At 37.1% G+C, this 17,082-nt stretch overlaps 1 protein-coding gene across 1 annotated transcript in view; it reads right to left on the bottom strand.

Moving 5' to 3' along the window:
* Window positions 1-17,082, bottom strand: part of TDRD7 (tudor domain containing 7) — a 58,266-nt gene continuing 41,184 nt past the window's right edge. Inside the window, exons 12-16 of the mRNA XM_012638260.1 lie at window positions 15,933-16,067; window positions 13,536-13,646; window positions 11,147-11,664; window positions 6,754-6,914; window positions 1-464 (exon numbers count right to left, since the gene is read on the bottom strand). Coding sequence (XP_012493714.1) covers window positions 244-464; window positions 6,754-6,914; window positions 11,147-11,664; window positions 13,536-13,646; window positions 15,933-16,067 — 1,146 coding nt within the window. The 3' untranslated portion in view covers window positions 1-243. The remainder of the gene's footprint in view (window positions 465-6,753; window positions 6,915-11,146; window positions 11,665-13,535; window positions 13,647-15,932; window positions 16,068-17,082) is intronic.

Genomic DNA, 17,082 nt, shown 5'->3' with positions numbered 1-17,082 from the left:
TTTTATATTGATAAACATTTTTATTCTAATATTATAATAATAATTCAAGTTTAATTCTCTTTTCAAAGTCAACTCTGTTAAAACAAAACTCGTTAAATATCTTTTGTCTAACTTAAGCATATTCTTTTCAATCCCCCACAGCAGTCAGAGCCATGTAGCAGAAATAAGATTTTTTAAAAAGCCTACTACATTATGTTATTGCTAAAAAATCTGAATTAGTTGTCAAGGTCTCAGAAGCAATGATTAATTAAATTTTGAAAGCTCAACCAGGTACTCCGACATAAAATCATGAATCCAGATATCAGTGTCTGGCAGTGATGTGTCCACTAAATAGACCACTACTTTCTGGTCCCAAGGGTTAGTGTTTTCAATAACTGTCTGCACCAGTGCCACCAGAGGTTTCTTCTCCACATGATTTCGAAACACCATTGAAGCCTCCTCAGACCACTGGTTGCACTTCACTCCTAGGAGAAAGAGAGGAAAGGGAGCAGTGAGGGGTCAAAGGAGCCTTTCTTTGATCCATTATAATGGAAAGCTATTTACGCAATTCCAAGGTAGCTTAAGCATCCCAGGTTAGACTTGCCTAAGCTGAAAAACAGTTGCTGAGCAATCTAAAAAGTCCAGCTTACAGTTTTTCTACTCTGAATGAAGTCACGTCTGTAAGCTTTTACATACGGACACAAGTTTCAGTTGCGATTTAACGCTGTATTATAAAATGAGGTAATAATGACTACTGCACATTTCCTGTATATAAAATATATGCAGATTTAAACTAGTAATTGAGATAGCTGGAGGAATAAAATATCAATATCAATGATATTAATGACAGTTCTCTTAAAAGTTTTTTTTCCTTAAGGACCAAATATAGTAAAAATAATTGTTGTATGATTTCTTTATGGTGTAATTTTTCAAAATTATACACAGCACCATGGAAAAAGCACTGGATTGAAAGTCAGGAGACTCAGTTACTATTTCCAGCTCTTCCCTATCAGGTGGTATGATCTTGGGGAAATCAGTTGATCTCTCAGGTCTCACTTATCATAAAAGAAACTCATTGAACCAGATGAATTTTAAGCGCCACGCATCTCTAAATCTCTACAACTTTCAAACTTGAGAAATCAGATTAGATTTTAAAACAAAATTGAGGCATGAACATATATTTTTCAAGAAATATTATTAAACTAATATAAATTAACTCCACATATACTGGATTAGACAAACAATAAATTAAGCCCCAAAGGAATGAAGGTCTAGGAGTTTTAGACATAATCTTGGAAGATTTTCTATGTATTATAGTGAGTGGGCTAAATTCCTTGATTATTAAGAATTTCCCACAAGAGAAGGCTAAAATTCTCATTTTATCTCCAGCAGCCCTGACGATTTTTGAGTCATGTTATTTAGCAAGGAAAAAGGTAATCTTTCTATAGAGCTTCATCAGTAAGGTAAGAGATGACCCCACAGTATGGCTCCCTTACTTATATGATCTAGGAAATTGTGTGCAAAGCCACAATGCAAAGAATGCTCATGTCAAGGTCATATGTAATGAAGCAACAGCTCACTGGGAACCTTGAGAGGGTAATCATCCAGTGACACTATTTGTGAGTGGGTAAGGGTTAATCCCAAGGTCCCTAGAGAATCCTTAAAGCATTCTAATTTAAACACTCCCATGAGTTCCACTTAGATTCCATAGAGTTCTATGGATCTAGGGATATTACCAAATATTTCAAAGGGCTTGGCTGGATGACAACAAAGTCTACCAAAGTGATGACTCCAATGGCCACGTCACAACAGGTGGCTCCCATGAATTTCCAGTCTATGTCACTGCTCTCTCTTGTGGATGTCTACATTGGAGCAAGGGAGATGGACTCTCTATCACATATAGTTCCTGTGCATATGTTTTCAATTGATTTTTTTTTTAAAAGCGGTGGTTCTCCCTTCATGATGAGTAATCTGATGCCCAGGTAGATTTTTGCAAATTAAGAGCAAGTCAACAGGAAGAAAGAAGGCTTGGCACAGGTGAGGCTGGAAAAGGAAATGAGGTCACAGATGGGACCCAAGAGCAACACTATGTTTCTAGACATTAGTATACAAAGAAATATTCATGCATTTGTGCTACATGTTTTAGTTTAAAAGGTGATTTCATATTCACTTTCTCATCTGATCCAGGTATTAGCTTATGACAGGGATTTGCTAGTCATTTTATAAATAATTATGGGGTAGATTGAGAAGTTAAGTGACTTGAATTCAGGCCTTTGACTTCAAAACAACACTTTCACTCTGAGAAGGAAGTATACAGCGAAGAAGGCATGCACTGGAGAGGCAGACTGCTGGGTTAAGGCTGTGGGGGTCTTGGGCAAAATACTTAATTACTCTAAGCTGCTGTTTCCCGATCCGTAGGATAGTTATAGTAATAGTACCTAACCTCCTAGCATGGGGAGAATTCAATGAAATAAAGTGGCTGGTAGACTTCTGCCTCCCAGTCCCCCACCACCCACATACATACCTTGCCACTACATATTAAAGGCCTATTTACCCAGAGTTCCTTTACCCAGTACATCATGTCCACCTTTCAACAAAAAACTAAAAGTGATACTAAAGGGAAAAACACAGTTTGAAGAGAATGAGCAAGCATCAGAATCAGAGTCAGATATGGCAGGAATGTTGGAATTACCAGACTAGGAATTTAACACAACTATGATTAACATAGTAAGGGCTTTCGTGGAAAAGCAGACAAAATGTAACAGATGGATAATTTAAGCAGAAAGATGGAAATTGTAAGAAAGAATCACACATAAATGCTAGAGACCAAAAATACTATAACAGAAAAGAAGAATGCCTTGATGGGCTCATTAGAAGACTGGACATGGCTGAGGGACAATCTCTGAGCTTAAAGCTACAACAATAGAAACTTCCAAAACTGAAAAGCAAAGAGAAAAAGGCTGAAAAAAAAAAAAAAACCAGAACAAGATGTTAAAGAATATGAGACAACTACAAAAGGTATAACATATGCATAATGGGAATAACAGATGAGAAAAAAGAGAGAAAGGAACAGAAACAATATTTGAAGCAATAATGACTACAAATTTTCCCCAAATTAATGTCAGACACCAAACCACAGATCCAGCAAGCTCAGAGAACATTAAGAAAGATAAATGCTCCCCAAAATACATCTAGATATATCATATTCAAACTTTAGAAAATCAGAGATAAACAAGAATCTTGAAAGATGCCAGAGGAAAAAGACACTTTACCTATAGAGTAACAAAGACAAGAATGATATCTGACTTCACAGATGACTTCTTCACAAGCAAGAAAAGAGTAGGGTGTTGAGAGAAAAAAACTCACCAAGCAGAATCTTTACCCTATGAATTTATCCTTCAAAAGTGAAGGAGAAATAAGGACTCCTGGACAAACAGAAACTGGGAGAGTTTGTTGTCAGTGGACCTGCCTTGGGAAAAATGTTAAAAGAAGTTCTTCAGAGAGAAGAAAAATAATATAGGTCAGACACTTGGATCTGTATCAGAGAATGAATAAGTAAAGGTAAATAAAACTTACTTTTCTTACTCTTAATTGATCTAATAGATAAGTTTTTTAAAAATAATAATACCAACAATGTATTTGATTATGTATGCTTGTGTGTGTGTGTGTGTGTGTGTGTGTGTGTGTGTATAATATATGCTTATACATAAGCGAAATGAATGACTGTAATGATACAGAGACAAGAAGAAGGAATTAAGGTTATTTTGTTATTATAAGGTACTCATACCACTTGTGAAACAATATAATTTTATGTGAAAGTGGACTTGGATTAGTTGTATATTGTAAACTATAGGACAACCACTAAGAAAAGTAAAAAAAAGAGATATAATTGATATGATAAAAAAGGAAAGAAAATGGAATAACAGAAAATGCTTAATTAAAACCACAGAAAGCAGAAAAAGTGTGGAAGACAAAAATAAGAACAAAGAGCAAGGTCAACCAATGGAAAATGGAAACAAATATGACAGATATTAATCCAACTATATTAATAACCACTTTAAACATCAATAGTCTAAATATACCAATTAAAAGAGATTGTGAGAGTGAATAAAAACATAAGACCCAACTATATACTGTCTACAAGAAACCCACTTTAAATATAAAGATACATACAGAGTAAAAGTAAAGGGATGGAGAAAGATATACCATGTTAATCCTAATTAAAAGAAGGTAGAAGTAGGTGTATTAATTTCAGACAGAGCAGACTTCAGTACAAGCAAAGTTATCAGGGATAAAGAGGAGGCTGGGTGTGGTGGCTCACTCCTGTAATCCTAGCACTCTGGGAGGACAAGATGGGAGGATCGCTTGAGCTCAGGAGTTCACGACCAGCCTGAGTAAGAACAAGACGCCATCTCCACTAAAAATAGAAAAATTAGCCAGGCATGGTGGTGTGCGCCTGTAGTCCCAGCTACTCAGGAGGCTGAGGCAGGAGATCACTTGAGCCCAGCAGTTTGAGGTTGCTGTGAGCTAGGCTGACGCCACAGCACTCTACTCGGGGTAACAGAGTGAGACTCTGTTCCAAAAAAAAAAAAAAAAAAGAGGAACATTACATAATGGTAAAGAGGTCAATTCTCCAAGAAGACATGACAATACTTAATGCATATACACTTAACAATAGAGCATCAAAATACATGAGGCAAAACCTAACAGAAATGCAAGGAGAAACAAATGAATGTACTATCATAGTTGGAGACTTTAATACCCCTCTATCAAAAATGGACAGATCTAGCAGGCAGAAAATCAGTAAGAACATAGTTAAACTCAACAGTACTATAAATCAACAGGATATAATTGCCATCTATAGACTACTTCAACAACAGCAGATTATATATTCTTCTCAAGCTAACATGGAATGTTCACCATGACAGGACAAATTCTGGGAAATAAAACATACCTTAACAAATTTAAAATACTAGAAATCACATAATGTATGCTCTCAGACCACGGTGGAATTAATAGAATTGGAAATCAATAATAGAAGGATAGCTGGAAAATCTGCAAATACTTGGAGATTACACAACACAATTCTAAGTAATACATAGGTCAAAGAAGAAATCTCAAGAGAAATTTAAAAATATCTTGAGCCAAACGAAAATGAAAATATAGCATAACAAATCAAAATTTGTGAGATGCAGCAAAATTTCTGAGATGTAGCAAAAGCAGTGCTAAGAGGGAAACAGATAGCACTAACTACATGGATTAGACAAGAAGAAAGATCTAAGGTGGCTTGTAGGGTCCCTAGCACACAGTAAGCACAGTAACTGTTAGCCACAATGCCGGTGATGGGGATGATGGTGCCTGTACTCATTCCTCACTGAGAATCCTTCTTTGGGCAGTCTGTCATGCTTAACAAAACATGTCGTTAGCAAAACCAAAACATTAAAAAGTTCAAATGAAAACAAGTAACTATTAAATCTGAAGACATTACTCAGAGGTTTCAGTCCAAAGCAGACTAACTGGTGGCCATGCCATGTATAAAGTGCCATTTTTGCTTTATATCCAATTACCCTGGGAATTTCCTTTGAATTCTAGTAAGAAGACACAGTGAAACTGGCAAATATTTCAAAATAAAGCAATATAAGCCTTCTAATAAAAGCCTGTCAGTAAGTAAAAGAAGAATCTATATACATAATTTCTTTCATTACTGAGATAAATCACTTCTGTCACTATGTTCGAGATATGGGGTAAGCAGGGCTGAAGACTGTGGGCAATAGCAAAGGGATCAGGATGGCACCACGTGGCCATGACTCCCCATATCCCAGTGTGTCAGGACACAGAGAGCCCAGGTGAGTGCCTTCTGGCCTCCACGCCCTCAGCTAATGCTGACAGGCCTCTGGGTGGAGCTTCATCCAACTGCTCATGCTACCTAATGGCAGGGTGCTCACAGGGGAATCACCAACAGTTGTATTGCTTTCACAAAGATAAAAGGGAAACCTCATTAGACAATATTACAAAGAGTTATCTTTGTATGGCTATTAAATTAGCTCCTCAAATTTTAATGATAGTCCAGAGGCTGGTGTGAATGTGGTAAAATTGTACTCACATGACTTTAGCTGTGATGTAAACGAGAAACTCACTTGGCCTTGAAAATGGTCATATTCTCTGATCCAAGAATGTTTTATGATTGTGTAATACTCCATTAGGTCAAAGTATTAAAATTTATGCAATAAATAACTTACACAATAACAATAATGAAATATTATCCTTCTGTTCCTGTTGACTATTTAGGTTGTTTCCATTGCTTTTTGTTTGTTTTAGCTAGTATACATAGTTGCAGAGTTTTTCTTAACATACAATGAAAAGTATAAACAACCTAAATGTTCAACAATAGGGAAATAAGAATAAAATGGCATATTTTGTCCATTAAAAGTAACAAGCAAAACCATGAAATGACCGCCAAGAAGTAGTTAGGGAAAAAAATGCTAAATGAAGAAAGGCAGAATGCAATATTATACCTGTGCTAAGATTATAGCTTTAAGAATATACTCATACATTAATTCAGAGACAGAAAGGAGTAGGGAAAATATAAACAACAGATATAATAGTAGAGCATGACTCTAAGAGATCATTGAAATGATTTCTATTATGATCGGGATGTTATTAGTGAAAAAAACAAACTCAATAGGCCATTAATTCAGTAACTTGCTAAGTACTCAGGACAAAATGACAACATAAGCTATACTGCAGCACGAGTTCCAGTTCCACAGAAATTACCTGCAAGTTGAGCTGTGACTGCCTGGAAGGGCAGCTTTCGGAACAGATCCACCAGGGGCTGTACTTTTCTTATGTTGACTAACTCATGCTTGCCATAGTCCAGCTCATACACGGAGACTAGTCCATTGGTCAGGATTCCTTTTAGAAGCACCCTGTACCACCTGGATGTGCATTGGATTAAAAAGAAACAGAAAACACACAAAGTCAACACTTGCTTTAAGGGTAACATCTTATGATAAAAAGAAAAATTAATGCAAATGATGGTTATCAAAACACAAAACTATATTGTCATAGAAGTTTTTAAAGCAATTGCTGCTTCTTTTCCCACTGGCTCATTTGATAGAATCTGCTCATTCAAGAGGCTTTTACGGGTCTCACGAAGCTAGTGAAGGAAACAGACACATAAACTGCCAACTGTCATGATGCAGAATGAAACAAATGCCATGGAGGATGATGAGGACAAAGCCAGGGGATCCCTTCACTGTGGGGAGACAGAGGATAGCCACATATTTGGCACACAGTACTTGGAAGATGGAAAGACAGAGGCAAGCAGGGCCAGCTGCGGCTGGAGAAATGCTTGAGAAGAAAGCACAGAAGACTGTAGAGGGCATGGTGGTGGCAGCAGAGCGAACACTCCAGTATAAAGGGTGGAATGTGTGGGGAAATGGAAGAGAAATTCAGACCGGGAAGGCAGCTAGGGAGAGAACAAAACAGTTTTGAATGAAAAGTTGACAATTTTAATCATGCCAAGTAAGGACATTACAAAACAAAACAAAAATCCAACCCACCACCTAAAATAGGAACTTGGAAAGGGTAGGAGAGTATGGGGGAAGAAGAGGAGCGTGGTTTTAGATCTGGAGCTCCAGACACCAGAAAGAAGTTCACACGAATATACTTTTCCCCTCTGGGGCTACATCAACATCATTAAAATGAGGAAAAATCTAGACATCAAGGCTAATATATGAAGGATCATTTTAAAGTTTATAGTCTCAATTACATGATTAAAAAGTATTACTACACCAAGGAAATGAAGATCGTTCATAATGGCTAAAAGGAAAGTATCTTGGAGGTGATTCCTGCTCCTGAATGCTGTTGAATTGGACTCCACTGCAGATGGCAGGTTCAGTCATTCCCTGGAACAGGTTTATCAGCCATAAGCCACAAGCCCAGTGGAATAGCAGGCACTGTGCTGCAACACACTGCTGCGCCGGGGCTGGCCAGACTGGACCGCTTCTCCAGCCAACGAACCCCTAGCAGAGAATGGGTATAGGAAACACATTCAACTGCTATAGGGTGAACTACCATGAGAAATCTATGAAGGGGTCAACTTTAAAAACTTTTAACACTGTATATGACTGGGCCCCTTGACTGAATCCAAACTTTATATAACAAATCCCTTTAATCAAAGGATTTGTTCTGTAAAATTTTAATTCAGTCAAAAGGCCACACTCAAGGATCCAGAAGGCCACATGTGGCCCCAAGGCCACAGGTTCCCCACTCCTGGACTGGGGGCTTCTGAGTTAATTTGAGAAACCTTCAGACAGGCTCAAAGTGCAGCAAGAAATGCTCCATGCATCCCAGAGATAACTAGAACACAGAAAGGATGCATAATAAGTACATGAACTTTGGGGACCAAACAGACCTGAGCTAGAGTCCCCACTTGGGCCATTTTCCATTTGTGTCACGCTGGGCTCTTTATTTAAAACCTCTCTGAACCTCAGTCATCTCATGTGTAATATTTTAATTCACATGTAGAAATAATGTGTGAAAAGTGCCTAGCACATTACTTGGTTTATAATAGGTACTTGGAAAATGGTAGCCATCATCATGGTTACTAAAATGAAGATTAGCTATATAACTAAGAACTTCAGACCAAACTGAAGAGAAATTTTCACGTGTGGAAATGCCAGTTTGGTACAGGTTGCTAATTTGTGTAAGTGCAAAAGGAAATGAAACCACCAATAGCATCATCTTTAAATCATACAGGGCAACAGGATCGTGGTCCGTGTTTTTAGTCCATAAATAAGAGGTACAGAGCAGCGAAGAAAGAGTCATCAGAAAATTGATCTGTAGTATTTCTATTTAACTTTCAATTTTCAAAACTAGTAACTTAAATAAAGGCTTCAGTTTTGACCAGATTACCAATTTCACTGCAGGCATCACCTGGAGTTTGTTAAAAACACAGATTTTGGGGCTTCAACCTCAGAGATTTCAGATTCAGAATGCCTGAGGTAAGGAAGGAGAATCTGCATTGTTAATAAGTTTTCCGATTATTCTTATGCTGAGATAGATTTGGAAACCTCTGTAATAAAAAAGGTATCTGAAATTCCTAAGTCTTAACTTACCATAGTTGGGAACAAAATTTAGTAAAATATTAATAGTCCTGAGTTTTAAATAAGCTCTAAACACTTTATATTGATTCACTTCATGAAGTTTAAAAAAGTATCAGATAATTTGTTCTTATAATACAATACATCCCTTGATTATCTGGGACAAATTAACTGGTTAAAGCCCAAGAGTCCTGGGGCAGAGCTGTTCAACCCATGAGGGTGGGTGGGGAGTGTGAGGCCCACACTGTAGGTCTCCAGTTCATGGGTCCTCCTCCTGCACACAAGCTCTTTCCTCCTCGAGGGAACGCCTCACTATCGATCATCATTATTCTGCCCCCCAGATGATGGGTAGCATGAATTTGGTTTTAACTGTGATTGAATTATCCTGCAAAGAGTTCTTATTGATGAAAATTTACACAAATTGAATTAAACCCATTTATGCTTATGGTTGTAAATAACACAATATAGCAAAAATGGTTTTTTAAAGATGAAAATCTTGCAACATAGAAGTATGCCTTTCAAAATGAGAGCTATTATATTTTTCACTTTTTTTATTTTTGGGACAAGGTCTTGCTCTATTGCCTGGGCTAGGGTATAGTGGTGTCATCATAGCTCACTGCAGCCTCCAACTCCTGGGCTCACTTATTCTTCCGGCCTCCGCCTCCAAAGTAGCGGGGACTACTGTCCGGCTAATTCTTTTACTGTTTGTAGAGACTAGATCTCACTATTGCCCAGGCTGGTCTCAAACTCCTGGGCTCAAGAGATCCTCCCACCTGGGTCTCCCAAAGTGCTACTAGGAGTATAGGCATGAGCCATCGCATCTGGCCACTTTTCACTTTTGAGAGTTAAAAATTAGGCTTTTTTCTCCCACGAAAATGACAAAATTTTATATATGCCTGTTTGATATCTCAAGAAAGAAAGAAAGCATTCCATATAAAAAAAGTAGTTTGACCTTTTAAATTGAGTTTTGAGGGGAGTGTGTGTGTGTGTGTGTTTGGGAGGAAAATAATTCTTTGTGTTCAGCAACAACAAACTCATTCATTTCTCCTATGAAAGTTGGCAAAGGGACAGGACAGGAGCAATTGTGACATTTCCCAGGGCTTCAAGGCTTGAGTGGAGAGTGGAATGCTTGGGCTTCACTGGATGGAACCACAGTATGAGGGGCTTTGGGGAGGAGAGCATGGATTCAAATGTTAAAATATTAGAAAACAGACCAAAGTGCTAAACAAAGTATGGTTCTCCCAGTTCCAAGGCCAAAAAGTAGTGGAATATGCATTGTTACTCCTTATAAAAGGTAGCACACTGCTAGGATACAACTGACAACATAAAGCAAGAATTTTGTCATCTTTCAGCAAGTAATTTCTCTTTTAGGAATCTATCCCATGAATAATCAGAGATGCAAACAAAGATTTATGTTCAACATTATTTATAATAATGAAAAATATGGGAGAAAAAAACCCTACATAACAAAAGAGAATTATAAGTAAATTATGATTTCTCCATATGATGAACTATCATTTAATCATTAAAAAGGTTTGTGAAGAAACTTTATCACATGGAAAAATGTCCACAGCATAATGTCAGGTAAAAAAAGCAGGTACAAAATTATACATACTAATAATATACCAACTATACAAATATGCATGGATAAAAACTAGAAGAAATACATAAGTAGTTCAATAAGTGTTATGCCTGGCTTGTTGATTTTAATTTCTTTTCGCATTTTCTAAATTTTCCACAATGAACATTTTATTTTTAAAATAAAAAGTAATTAAATGAAAAAACATGGCTATTTTCTGAATAAAAAATATTTTTCTAATGGAAAAACATCTAAACCTTCATTTTAGGTGTATAATCAGGTTTTAACAGGAATATGGTTTCTAGATTTTTAGATAAATGACATCATTTTAAATATTAGAAAACTGAAAAATTCATTGGTTTTGTTTCACACTCAAAATTCCCATTCATGCAGCTCAAAGTCCCCCTGTTGAGATTAAGACTCTTGATATCACTTTACACATTTTTCATAGGAGTAGAATAAAATGCTTTGTCCAAGAACCTACTTATTTTCCACTTTTGCAGCATACACTTGGTCTTTTTCCACCGCTATGTGGCGCTCTTCAGACACACTGTAATACAGAATCATCTCTTCCATCAGAACTTCCAACTTATGTATCTCCTGCCAAGGCTGGATGACAAAGTAGCCTGGGTGACAGGCCACGGGTACATACACATCCATGTGTTCCCCTGGCTTTGATAAGACCACAGGGGGTGGAAGTTCCTCCAAGGAGAAAGAGTTGGTATGGTCCACCACGGACTTTTTGATGACATCTGTGAGGCTCTTTCTGAAATTCTGTCCAGTGTTGCCTGACACAAGTGTGTTGCCTGACATGGGCATGTTGCCATTTTTGCTAGGAGAACTAGCTCCACTGGATATGGCACTCAAAAACACATCCTTTTGATGTTTCCACAAGTCTGCATTTGTAATCTGGCGGTTAATACTGCGGTGAGGATCGGGGAAGTTCTTAGGAGTAAATAAATAAACGTGTGCAATCCCTCTGGTTTCATCCACTTTCGTAACCTTTGGAAAACACAAAAAAACAATTCAAGGAATCCAAGTTCACATTGAATTCTGAGAGGCAGTTATATTAACCCTAAATATTAAAACACAGTATTTTTCAAAAAACCCCCCAAACTTGCTAACATTCATTTTATTTAAGTAAAGATAAATTATCTATCACAGCTTAGCAATAAATTGGCTCCTAAGTCAAACTAGTCTAGAAAACAGTGCAACCTGATAGAAATGAAAAATTTACTAACTTTTAAAAACTGAGAAGACCTTATAGCTTACTACAGGTCATTATCACTGAGAAAGGAAGTGATTCTATATATCATGATCAAAAGTTTTTTATTAATGACATTTCAAAACACTCAAAGTAGAAACAATAGTATATTGAGCCCCAAGGGCTCATTGGCCAATATCAACAATAAAAAAAATAATCACAATGATGGGAAAACATTCTCCAGGCATTCTGCTTAAGGCTGGTGCACCCTCAGACTGCGAAGGGAAGGAAAAAGTGTTGACATCCACCATATCCTTAGGCACCTCTGGTTCAAATTCCTTGTAGGGTCCTAGCATATGTCCTTCCCCTCCCCTCCTCCCCAATTACATGGGAGGAAAAGGACTTTGGGGAGAAAAAGAGGAAGAAAGCTCCACTGAATAGGCCCAAATTGCAGTTTTACAAACCGTTTGCCCAGGAGACCTTCTGACTACCTACCTCTGTTCTTTCTGCCCAAGGGGTTTTTGTATGGAATTACCATACATTGATATTTGGGATTGTACTGCCATGTGTCCCATAGGGCAAGGTGGCTGTTAATTATTCTCATCAGCAACTCTGGTTTATTTTAGGAATGACAAAAATAAGACACTTACAGCCACACCTATCTTTTATCAAACAGGGCTAGAAATGAAAGGCAGGAGCACAGCCATAAAGAGAGGGAGAAAACAGCAAGGAAGTCCATCTACTTAAAAAAATTTTTTTCCTACCAAAATGAATCTTTTTAAATTCATCCTTTGAAGTACTAATGAAATACTGACTGCTAATTCATTTTGATATTTATGATAAAGAAGTACAATTTTAAAAACTAACAGTTAAAAAGTATTTTTATTGAGTACCCAATATTCTGGCTTCAGGAGCTTAAAGGGTATCTGAGAAAATATTAATAATATTTATTATGTGACAATTAAGGAATATAAAATAGTACATACTTAAGCATGTAACTGTACACTATAAACCCTAGAGGAGAATAAAGATAGCAAAATCAGTGTTAGTTAGAATAATAATTTAGAGGTCTTCATAAAGATATTTCCCAAGGACATTTCACTGTTAAATGTTTATATAAAATGATAATACTATTTGCATCAGATAACAAAAGAGGAAAAATCATCTTGTTACATTTCTATTCTTAGAAATATAGTGATATTTATAATTTAAAGATGTAAAAGTTCAGAAAAAGAAACAAGAGCTAGTGAAGTAAATACAGCAGTTTGAATAAACATTAGGAAAAGAGGCAAAAATCATTCTAATTTAGGAAAAAAAGAAATATAGGGCTTATTTAAATGATCTTTAGAAAAATTTATCAAGGGATATGTGGGAACATAATTTCTTATCATACAGCAAAACAGGAGCAGAGAACCATCTCTGCTACCTTATTAATAAAAGTATATAAAGAGTTTAAAAATAATAGTAGAGATATAGGATAACTTGTTACATAAAAACCAATTAAACCATGAAATATAGGTACACATGTAATCAATCTCTTGAATATAAAAATGTGTCAGATGTGAAAGTGTCAGTTTACAGTGTGATAAAATTCTTTCACAAAAACCAAATGAGCCCTTATGGCTGCCAGCCCCCATTCAAAATATATCAGGACAAATAAGACACTAACCTTAATGCTACAGTCTGAGCAGTTCAAAACAGAATCTCTTAACCAAAGCACAGCATCTGGTGTCCAGATGCCAATAGACTGCGGAAGATCTGCTAAACAGCACTTAATAGCCTGAAAAGAAAATATGATGGAAAAGCAAACACACCATCATAAAATAGGTACTTATGAGTAATGTCAGTAGCATTTTCCTACAAGTCAGATATTGCCAAGATAGAGAGCAAGCAACAATAGCTCATGCTGACAGTCACAGCTCTCAGTTGGAGCATCTGCTATGTTCCTGGCTCTATTCCTATTACTTCTATTGTCTTTACTCCTGTTATGGGCCAGGGCTTGTACCAGGCACTCCAAATACTCTGTCTTCCACACTTCTGCATGACAGGTATGGTGACCCCATTTTATGGATGGCGAAATGGACTCAGAGAGACTAACTTGTGTGAGATAACAAAGTTGCGAAGACAGGGTTGGGACTTTAGGGTTATTTAGGCCTTCCCTCTAAGCCCAACTTAAAAAAAGAAAAAAAAAAGAAGTGTCATTTGGAGAAAATATGACTCCTGTTGCAAAAATCTTTTTGGAGGTCTAGGTGCTTCATTGAGCATTTCCTGAGTACCTCGGGGGTGCCAGGCTCAGCTTCTGAAGGAGGTTGTAAGGAGAATTAAGGAGGGTGAGAGAAAATGAAATCCACAGATCCCTAAAAGCTTCATGTCCCCAGTGCTCTTTGCCTGCCACCACCACTGCACACATTCTTCTGAAGGATGCTACAGCAGGCAGTGAAAGGTGGCCTCGGGGACTCCCTTACCTCAAGCAAGTCCTTGAATTGATGGAGGCAGTTTTGTGCAGGGGATGAAACCCACGCCCAGGATTCCTTCTTTCCTCTCTGAGCCTCTTCCTCCCTTGCCCCTCCTGCCTCAGGGGTGGCAGGCCTCTCACTGTGCCAGCTGGCTGTGGCACCTTTCTGGGTGGGAAAGAGTCACTCAGAGCAGAGAGTGCACTCCGAGAGCTGCAGGGGCTGAGCAGGCAATGGAGGAGCCAGGCGGAGCACGGCCCCACAAAGGGGAGGGCTCAGTACAGTCAGATGTCCCAATTTGTCAAGAGAAAAGCTCAAGGTAGCAATTTTTGTGTGAAATGTTTAAATTTTAAAATCCTGGCAACTGATTCACATTTTCAAAATACCGTAAGAGGCAAGAGCCAAAACTCAGTATTTACGGGTCATCTTCGGCTGACAGTCACCGGTTTGTTTGCTGCTCTGACTTGGACTCTTGGGAGATGCTGTTACCCAGATGCCTGGGCTAGCTGCCTTTAAGTTCCCCCAACCCATAGCCTTTACGTGTGTCAAGTCATGAACCCAGGTAAGATTAACGAAAAAATGTGTAGTGATTGTTAATGCTGTAGCATGAAGAAGGTACTACCGTGTAACTTTCAGACAGTCAGAGCAGTGGGACAGATCCTTCCTTCCCCTCCAGCCCAGGGGACCTTTTCTAGTAAGGCTGGCCCTGCACAGCTGTTCCAACAAGGGGATGTAGAGGCCAGAGGTGTTATTAAGTGACAGTGGCACTTAAAGGTCTAACAATTTCCAATATTATGGCCGAGCAGCAAGAGAGTAAAAATGATTTTGAAAACAGCTTCTCTGTAACAGTCATTGTTAGAAAAGCCAATGGTGATGGGAGTGAGAGAGATGCCCAAAGTCATGCTTATTACGGACAACTACCTTTTATTCACTGAGTTTGATGGCAGAAGGTATCTTCTGAAAAATATTAGTCAAGGGACAGTTTGAAATTATAGAATATTGAATAGTTTTTTTAAAGATATTAATTTCTGTACAAAGTCTTCTACTTCTAAAGGTGATAAGTAGTTCTGAACAATTAAAAATAATTCAAAATCTTTATCATTTCAATGTTCACTAATAAAGAAAGGATTGGCTGAAGTTAATTTTTTTATTAAAATGTATGGAAGGAAAGTCATTAAGAAAATGATTAAGGATAAACAGATTCCCAAAGAGAATGGTTACCTAATTAAACTACGAACTCTAGAAATAAACATATATAATATTCTAGAACTATGTAGAAGTCAGTAATGGCATCTAATTATTACAATGGAATCTCTAATTGGACAATACAGCCTCATGACTCAGACAATAACTGACAATAGAGTCTAATGACTCAGTGTACTTGAAAACAAACATTTATCAAACAATATTCTGTAAATATGACCGGTCTTCTTGTCTAAGTCAGTTAAGATTTACTTCTGAAAACAAGTAGACAACCACATTTGGACAATTTCCAGTTTCTTACAAACTAGGTCTTTGAACATTAATTAGATCAAAACTGAGAGGGCATCTCACATGATTATAAACACATCCAAATCTCTTCCAGCAAATCTCCCAGGCTGGTAACATTGTACCTGTGGTGGAATTGCAATAATTTCTTGCAGAAACCGAGGCGGAATTTCCCTGAGCTCTGACACTTTTACAGATGTCACAGTGCCAGAGTCCAGGAACTGAACATCAAGAGCCCTGCTGCTGTGAACATTGGTGATCTGAAATGAGATACATGTTGGCTTATTTATTAGCATACCCAAAAGACCTAAATGCTTCTGTGCAATTACATTTTATACAATTCTAAATTGCATATTGAAAGCAACAAATACTATTAGTGTTAATTAAGATTCTCCCTTAATTTAAGTGTATTTATTTACTTAATATTCTTTTAGACAATTGATTTCAACATCTAGTTGTTAATTCATTTAATCTGTAATAATCAGTAAGCTAATAATAATACTCAGTAAAATTCATAAGTACAGTAATATTTACTATTTTTCTAATTCTAGGACACAATTTATTATAAAATAGTTTGGTATGTTATTATATATTACTGGTTATAAGACGTAGTCTATTATCCAAAATGTTACAATGTAAGGAAAAAACTACTGTATCTTAGCAATGAGGAAATAAAAAACAGATAATTCAGAGACAGAATTTTACTGTGGGTCAATACTATATATTTTTAAATCATAATGTATTTTATAGCTTTATAAGGAAACCTAATAATTTATATTATTTGTCCCAACTCCAAAAAGTCAAAACTCAGAAAGTCATAAAGAGGTAAATTAAAGTCCAAATTAATCGTTCAAAAAATCAGAAAACTACACACAGAGTCAAAGTTAGATAATACACAATTTGATAATAATAAAAATAATACTAGATATCATCTAAAGTATTTGGAGATACACTGAGAATGCATTTTTGCCAAAAATGCATAACCTGAACTTAAACATGAAGACACTCAAATTGAGAGACACTGGCTGATCATACCAGCCTTCTGACATATGTTCACATTAATGACAATAATTACTTCAAAATTGCTGCTATCATTAGACATGACCAAGTTTTTATTTTTTATTTTTTATTTTTTGAGACAGAGCCTGGCTCTGTTGCCCTGGCTAGAGTGCCGTGGTGTCAGCCTAGCTCACAGTAACCTCAAACTCCTGGGCTCAAGCGATCCTCCTGCCTCAGCCTCCCGAATAGCTGGGACTACAGGCATGCGCCACCATG

This window comes from Propithecus coquereli, unplaced genomic scaffold (genome assembly GCF_000956105.1).
Source record: "Propithecus coquereli isolate 6110/MARCELLA unplaced genomic scaffold, Pcoq_1.0 Scaffold128, whole genome shotgun sequence".
NCBI classification, from domain to species: Eukaryota; Metazoa; Chordata; class Mammalia; order Primates; family Indriidae; genus Propithecus; species Propithecus coquereli.
Note: the sequence above shows the minus strand (reverse complement) of the source record. Positions and strands in the feature narration are given on the sequence as shown.